Source organism: Lindgomyces ingoldianus (genome assembly GCF_010093535.1).
Source record: "Lindgomyces ingoldianus strain ATCC 200398 unplaced genomic scaffold BDR25scaffold_39, whole genome shotgun sequence".
In the NCBI taxonomy this organism is placed as follows: Eukaryota; Fungi; Ascomycota; class Dothideomycetes; order Pleosporales; family Lindgomycetaceae; genus Lindgomyces; species Lindgomyces ingoldianus.
The window spans coordinates 316,049-324,823 of NW_022985200.1; the positions used below are offsets into that span (position 1 = coordinate 316,049).

The 8,775-nt window shown below is 31.8% G+C and overlaps 1 protein-coding gene across 1 annotated transcript; it reads left to right on the forward strand.

The window, feature by feature from the left end:
• Nucleotides 1-6,859: 6,859 nt before the first annotated feature.
• On the forward strand, nt 6,860-8,135 carry BDR25DRAFT_239850 (uncharacterized protein; the record flags this gene model as incomplete). The annotated part of the gene is made up of 2 exons (XM_033685695.1): nt 6,860-6,940; nt 6,996-8,135. The coding sequence occupies 2 exons, from the start codon at nt 6,860-6,862 to the stop codon at nt 8,133-8,135; spliced, it is 1,221 nt and encodes a 406-aa protein (XP_033542104.1).
• Between the last annotated feature and the right edge of the window lie 640 nt (nt 8,136-8,775).

Here is an 8,775-nt window from a genome sequence, read left to right on the forward strand (position 1 = left end):
TTTACTTTTTATTATTTTTTAAGGTAGTAACTACTTTTTAAACTAGTATAAAAATTTTTTACTTTAAAATTAAGTTATTATAATTTTTAAGCATAGCTAAACTACTAATTAGCTTAGTTTAGACTAGTTAAAGCACTTTAACATGTATATAAAAAAGTGTACTATTAGTAGCTACTATTTACTAGTTATTAATAGCTATAAAAGCTATAACTTACTTTAACTTTAGTAATACTATAAAAATAATAAAATTATTACTATTTATATACTTTTACACTTCTTACACTTTTTATAGCTACTTAATGTAAGTTATTTTACTTCTTTAAAAAAAGTATATAAGTGCTAAGCTAAAAACCTTATGTGTAACTAAATTATTTATATTATAAAAATAAAGTTTTTACTATGCTTTAAAGTAGCTAATAATGCTATAATTACTTTTAGTAATATTTAAAAAAAGTTTTAAAGCGCTAAATTAGTTTTTTTTAACTTATAATAAGTTATAATAAGCTTTAATATAAAGTTACCCACTTTATTACTACTACTACTTATATATTATAAGCCTTAGTAGTTATAAACTTTAAGTAATACTTTAAAACTTAAGTTAACGTACCTAACAGGTTAGCTAGCCACTTTTGCTAAGCCTCTACTAAAACCACTCTATTCTCTTGCAAAACAGCCTACTTTAGCCCTGTATAAAGTAATATAACATAAGATATTATTTAGAGTCTACTTTTACTACTTTTTTATATGTATGTAAGTTATGCCTAGTCTAATTACACTACTTATATTACCTTTAACTTAGCTTACCTTCTTTAGTGTGCACCTGCGTCTTTAGCTTCTTTCTATTACTACGCGCTCTAAACTTCTTTAGAGTAGTTAGACAAGCCTTATTTTTAACTATTAAGGTTTTTTTTTGCCTAAATTTGCTTTTTTTTATGTAATTTATGTTGCGTAGCAGCCTTATTTACTACTTAAAGCTTTATAATCTTCTTTTACACTAACACTAGCTTATGTGTAATAATTACTACCCCTTTTAAAACCTTTTTAAAGGCTTTTACTATAGACATTAGTAAGCTATCTACATACCTCTAAATTTTTACTTTTATAAGCATTAATTATAACTTAAATTTAAAAGTATTACTTAGAGTTTATAACTACTAGAGCTTATTATTAATAAGTAGTAGTAGTAATAGAGTATATAACTAGACATTAAAGGCTATTTTAACCTATTTTAGGTTAAATAGGACTAAACTAGCGCTTTAAAACCCTTCTTAGATATTACTAAAAGTAATTACTATATTATAAGTGTGTATAAAGCATAGTAAGAACTTAAGTTTTATAATATAAGTAATTTAGTTACATATAAGATTTTTAGCTTAGCGCCTATATACTTTTTTTAAAGAGGCAAAACAACTTATATTAAAAAGCTATGAAAGGTGTAATAAGTATAAAAGCATGTAGATAGTAATAATCTTATTCTTCTTATAGTACTACTAAAAATTAAGTAAGTTATAGCTTTTATAGCTGTTAATAATAAAAAGCTAATAAGCGCTTATAACTTTTTTTTTATATACTTATTAAAGTGCTTTAACTACTGCAGCTTAAGCTTATTTATTATCTAGCTGTTTTTAAAAACTATAATAACTTAGTTTTAAAGTAGATTCTTTTTTTTATACTAAGCAAAAAAGTAATAGCAGCCTTTAAAAATAATAAAAAGTAGAATAGCCTACTTTATTATATTAATGCCTTAAATAACTGTTGTCTACTTTTTATTACTTTACTATATTACTTTTAGCTGTCTTTGTTTTTCTAAAGCTATAATAACTACTTTAGTTAATATCTAGCTTATTATAAAGCCTAACTTATTAAAGTTATATGTGTTTTTATCTTAAATACTATACTTAGCTTTTATGTTAGCTACTAGGCAAAACTAGCCCTAAATAACTTTTAAATTCTTATAAAGCGCTTTTTTATAATTATACTTATAATTAAACTTTATTATAAACTTAAGGCAGTGCTTAACCTACATACTAGGCTAGTTTAAGCTAACCTAGCCTAGATTGCGCTCTATGCGCAAGAAATTAGCTATATTAGCTATAGCTGCAAGCTTAGAGGAAAATCTGCATGTAATAAGCTTAAGTATGTACTTAATAACTACCTTTTTTTTAAGCTTAGTTAGATTCTTTAATTTAGGCTAGCATTCTGCTTCTAAAGGCTGTCTAGCGCGTTAATTGCTTAGTGTTGTGTAAAAGACATTATAAATAGCTATAGTATGTTATAAAAAAAGTTTTAAGTCTTATTTAAAAGCCTAAAAAGTAAGCTATATCTAATATTCTTTAGAAGATTTAATCTAGTGTTGTTGTTAAAGCATTATATAGATAGGTAGAGTGTGGTAGAGGCTTGGCAAAAGTGGCTGGCTAACCTGTGTAGCCGGCTAACCTGTTAGGTACGTTATAATTAATACTTATAAAAATAAAAATTTAGAAGCATATAAATAGTTTACTAACTTTTATAGTTAAAGTGTTTAAAAAAGTTTTAAAAGAAGTAGTAATAATTATGCATAAGCTAGTATTAGTGTAATAAAAAATTACTAAGCTTTAAGCAGCTAATAAGGCTACTATATAATATAAATTACATAAAAAAAAGTAAATTAAAGTAGAAAAAACTTTAATAATTTAAAAAAGCTTACACTTAATAGCTTTAAAAAAGTTTAAAGCACATAGTAATAAAAAAAAAGGTAAAGAAATAAGTGTAAGCTAAAGTAGGTAAGCTATTCTAAAGATGCTAACGTACTTTATAGGCGAGTTGCTCACACACCTAAGTTGCTTACTTTTGCCAAGACCCCACTAAACTACTCTTCCTACACTAATGCATTCCCCACAACACTACTTAGACGTGCTAAAAGAATGTTAGATATAGCTTACACTCTAAGCTTTTAAATAAAACATAAAACTCTTAAAGAAATGTGCTATAGCTATATGCAAGGTCTTATAAAAAATAACAAATAACTATAGCGCTAGATAACCTTTATAAGCTAATTCTACAGCTAAATTATAAAGGCTAGGCAATAAAAAAAAGCAGGTAATTATTAAGACTATACTTAAGCTATATGCGTAAGGAATTTCCTCTTAAATAGCATTTATAGCTAATATAGCTAATTCTTTGCGCGCTAAGCATAATCTAGGCTATGTTTACATAAACTAGCCTAGTATGTTTATAAAGCATTATTTAGAGCTTAAAGTAAAGTTTTAAGCGCAAGTATAGTTAAAAGATATCTAGCTAATTATAAACTCTATCTTACTAAAGTTATACATGTTATTATTCTAGATACTATACTTAGCTTTAATATTCTTTATAAGGCTAAACCTGCTCTAAATTACTCTAGAACTTTTATAAAAAGCTCTCTTATAGTTATACTTACGCTTAAATGTTACTTTAAGCTCTAAATAACACTTTACAAACATACTAGGCTAGTTTATGCAAACATAGCCTAAATTACGCTTAGCGCGCAAAGAATTAGCTATATTAGCTATAAATGCTATCTAAGGGGAAATTCCTTACGCATATAGCTTAAGTATAGTCTTAATAATTACCTGCTTCTTTTTATTACCTAGCTTCTATAATTTAGCTATAGAATTAGCTTGTAAAAGTTGTCTAGTGCTATAGTTATTTATTATCTTTTATAGAACCTTATATATAGCTATAGTATATTTTTTTAAGAGTTTTATGTCTTATTTAAAAGCTTAGAGTATAAGCTGTATCTAACATTCTTTTAGCGCGTCTAAGTAGTGTTGTGGGGAATGCATTAGTGTAGAAAGGGTGGTTTAGTAGGGTCTTAGCAAAAGTAAGCGACTCAGGTGTGTGAGCAACTCGCCCATGAAGTACGTTATAAATAGTGCAATTAGACTAGGTATAACACATAAATGTATAAGTAAAAAGTAGAAGTAGTATCTAAATAATATTCTAGGCTATACTATACTATATAGTGCTAGAGCAGGTTGTTATAGGCTATAATAGAGTTTATTAGAGTAGAGTCTTAGCAAAAGTAAGTAACGTAGGTGTGTAAGCAACTTGCCTGTAAAGTATGTTACTTAAAATAATAATATTATTTTTACTATAAATACTACTAAGTATTTTTGTTATAACCCTACTATATTAACTCTTTAAGGTTAAAAAAAGTAGTTAAACTTTTTTATATTATCTACTTTTTTTTTCTAAAGTTATAACGTACTTCATAGGCGAGTTGCTCACACACCCAAGTCGCTTACTTTTGCTAAGACCCCACCCTAACAAACTCTATTATAGCCTATAACAACCTGCTCTAGCACTATATAGTACAGTACAGCCTAGAATATTATTTAGATACTACTTCTGCTTCTTGCTTACACATTTGCGCGTTATGCCTAGTCTAATTGCACTATTTATAGCGCCTTTAGGATAGCTTACCTACTTTAGCTTACACCTGCTTCTTTACCTTCTTTCTATTACTACGCGCCTTAAACTTCTTTAAAGCTGTTAAGCACAGGCCTTTTTAAATTATTAAAGTTTTTTTTACTTTAATCTACTTTCTTTTATGTAATTTATGTTACATAGTAGCCTTATTAGCTACTTAAAGCTTAGTAATTTCCTGTTACACTAACACTAGCTTATATATAATTATTACTACTCTTTTTAAAACCTTTTTAAACACTTTAACTATAAAAGTTAGTAAACTATTTATATACTTTTAAATTTTTATTTTTATAAGTATTAATTATAACTTAAGTTCTAAGGTATTACTTAAAGTTTATAACTACTAGGGCTTGTTATATATAAGTAGTAGTAGTAATAAAGTGCATAACTTTACATTAAGGCCTATTATAACTTATTATAAGTTAAAAGAAACTAATCTAGCGCCTTAAAACCCTTTTTAGATATTACTAAAAGTAATTATAGTATTATAAGCTACTTTAAAGCATAGTAAAAACTTTATTTTTATAATATAAGTAATCTAGTTATATATAAAGTTTTTAGCTTAGCACTTATACACCTTCTTTAAAGGAGTAAAACAACCTATATTAAGTAGCTATAAAAAGTGTAATAAGTAAAAAAGTATATAAATAGTAATAATTTTATTATCTTTATAGTATTACTAAAAATAAAGTAAGTTATAGCTTTTATAGCTATTAATAACTAGCAGATAGTAGCTACTAATAGTACACTTTTTTATATGCGCGTTAAAGTGCTTTAACTAGTCTAGACTAAGCTAATTAGTAGTCTAGCTGCGCTTAAAAATTATAATAACTTAATTTTAAAGTAAATTTTCTTTTTTATACTAGTTTAAAAAGTAGTTACTACCCTAAAAAATAATAAAAAGCAAAATAGCCTACTTTTTAGCATTAATACTCTAGATAGCTGTTGTCTACTTTTAGTTACCTAGCTAGACTGCTTTTAGCTATTCTTATCTCTTTAAACTTATAATAACTACTCTAGTAGATATTTAGCCTATTATAAACTTTATTTTATTAAAGTTGTATATGTTATTATCTTAAATGCTATACTTAGCTTTAATATTTTTTATAAAGTTAAACTAGCTTTAAATTACTATAAAATTTTTATAAAAAGCTTTTTTATAGTTATACTTACACTTAAACTTTACTTTAAGCTTTAAGTAACACTTAATAAATATATTAAGCTAGTTTATGCTAATATAGCCTATATTATACTTAGCGTGTAAAGAATTAGCTATATTAGCTATAGCTGCTAGCTAAAGAGGAAATCCTTACATATCTAGCTTAAGTATGTGCTAAATAATTACTTACTTTTTATTATTATCTAGCTTTTATAAGTTAGCTGTATAATTAGCTTAAAAAAGTTGTCTAGCATATTAGTTACTTATTATCTTTTAAGAGACTCTGTAGATAGCTGTAGCATGTTAGTTAGAAAGTATTATGTCTTATTTAAAAGCCTAAAGCATAAGCTACATCTAACATTCTTTTAACACGTTTAAGTAGTGTTATTAGAAATGCATTAGTGTAAAAAGAGTAGTGTAGTAGGGTCTTAGTAAAAGTAAGCAACTTAGGTGTGTGAGCAACTTGCCTATAAAGTACGTTAAAGAGCCTCTTAAAGAAATAGTATACTGTCTAGCTTTTATTTAATTAATGTTTACTACTAATTTACTTTTATAATAGCTCTACTACATCTTTAAAAGTTGCACTAGTAGCACTAAGGTATACACTTTACTTTATATACTTATAATAGCTATTTTAATATAATAAGTTTTTTATTATTAATAGATATAAATATTACTTAGTAAAAAAAAATTATTACTTTTTTAGTATAAAAAGTAGACCTATGTTAGCAACTTTAAGATCTCTTATAAAAAAAAAGTTAAGCATTATTAAGCAAGAACTAGTAGTAAATAGGTAAATGTTACTCTTAATAGTGCTTTAATAGTGTTGCATTAGTGTTTAGCAGAAGTAAGACAGGTGCAGGACTGGTCCTAGACTTAATAATTATAAAAAGTTGTGTAATATTTAATTTAAAACTAGATAGGGAGCTTTTATACACTAACTCTAGTTGTTCTTAGGCTAAGATGCACCAGTCACGACTTAAGCAGGGGGCATCGGAGCTCGTCGGGCTGGTGCAATGCCGAGCCTCCGATGGTGCACCTTTGGCGTTTTATCTCACACGGAAGAGTAGAACGATCCTGTGAACCGTTATCGATAAACATATCACGGATAAGTGCATCTGGCGGGAACAACGTGTCAGTGAAACCGCCTCCAACGCTGTCCGCACAAGGTCACAAGACGACCTGGGCGTACATTTCTACTCTAAAACTATTCTCCCCTCCTGACCAGAACAGTTTATGCTCATCGTTAAAATGCGCCTCCTCAAGTCGCAAATAGACCAGAAGCATGGCTCAGGCTTTGCAACCCTCCTACCAGAGGAGCCTGAGGATATGGTAACCTTTCTGTCTTCATATTTCCATATAAATTCATTCTGACAACAACATTCAGTGGCACGCCTACAACATAATCCAACCCTCAGACCGTCTCCGCGCCCGCGCCATCCGACGCGTCACAAAGACCTCAGATAGCGGTTCTGTCGCTTCCACGCGCATTACCATGGATCTCACGATCTCAGTAATCTCGACTGATTTCGACATTGGCAGCGGCCAACTGCATGTCGCAGGCAAGGTCGCTTCCGAAAACGAGCACGTCAAGCTCGGTTCACATCACACCCTCGACCTTGAACTGCAGCGAAAATTCACATTAGAAAAGGGTAATGGCTGGGATTCAGTAGCTCTGGGGTTACTGCGAGAGGCGTGTGATTCTGAGAAGCGTGCAGAGTTATGGGCGGTAGTAATGGGTGAAGGAATAGCGAATATTTGCGTAATCACAGAACACCAAACCATCCTTCGTCAACGCATTGAGGTCCCTGTCCCGCGGAAACGGAAAGGCGTAATAGACGGACACAACAAAGCCATGGACAAATTTTTCAGTACCACGCTCTCGACTCTCCTCCGCCATCTCGACCTTGCCAACTCATCACCCCAAACGGACAAGACCGTGCCCTTGCTCCTCGCAAGCCCAGGTTTCCTTGCGCAGACATTTCTATCATATCTCAAGGGCGAGGCAATCCGGACAACGAATAAACCATTACTAGCCATAATACCGAGCATAATGGTCGCGCATTCCTCGTCTCCACATGTACACTCTTTGTCAGAGGTCTTGGCTTCACCAGCTATTAGATCGACGTTGTCCGACACGAAATACGCACGAGAAACAGCACTCATGGACAGATTCCATTCACTTCTTAGACAAGACGATGGTCGCGCGTGGTATGGACCTAAAGAAGTTGAGCAGGCGGTAGAGAAGGGCGCCGTAGGCAGAGGAGGCGGCGTACTGTTAATCTCAAATGCCTTATTCCGTGCTCAGAATGTAGCAGAAAGAAAGCGTTGGGTGGGATTAGTAGATCGGGTAAGGGAAGTTGAAGGCGGAGAGGTCCGAGTATTGAGCTCGTTGCACGAGAGCGGAAAGCGGTTAGAGGGGCTAGGGAACATCGCTGCTATCCTTACCTTTCCCCTAGAAGATCTGGATGAGGAGGAAGAAGGGATAGGAGGTGGACAGGACGATGATGCGGATATGGTGATCTAAGAAAGGGAGGTCCTTTTCCAAAACAGCGATATGAAGCTCATAATATCTTTTGGATTCCATTCGATGCACACTAGTAGCCACACCCTAAAAGAAGTAAACATTATTGGGTATCCAACGCCTCGAGATAATAAATGTGACTGTTCCCTCATACAACGATTGGAGGGGAAGACCATATTGTCTCATCGCTATTCAACATTGCGGTAACATCTTGAGTGGAAAGTCCGAACTCGCTGAATGAACCAAGAGACTTTGGTGAGTGACTTTTTATAGGAGCAATGCCTGGTTTCGATTGTTGGAAGGCTGGCTTCTTTATTAGAGATTTTATAGCGGCGTCGGAGGAAGGTTTGCGCTTGAGCGTGAGCTGCTTCGGGGGCGCTAGTGCTGGAGGCATTGCAGACTTGGGTTTCAAGTCCTGGGAAGGTCGTGATGGAGAAAACGTCGATGTTTGCACATTGGACCTTCCATTAAGCCACGGGAGTCTTCTGGGCGACTTCTTATGGGACATTGAAGGTGGGATTTGAAGTGGACTGTGCGGTTTAGTGTCCTCTAGATCGGATAGAGAGAAATCTAACTCTTGAGTGGAAAACAACATTATTGAATTAGCATGGGTGGCATGCTTGTCCTGCAAAACCGTATTATC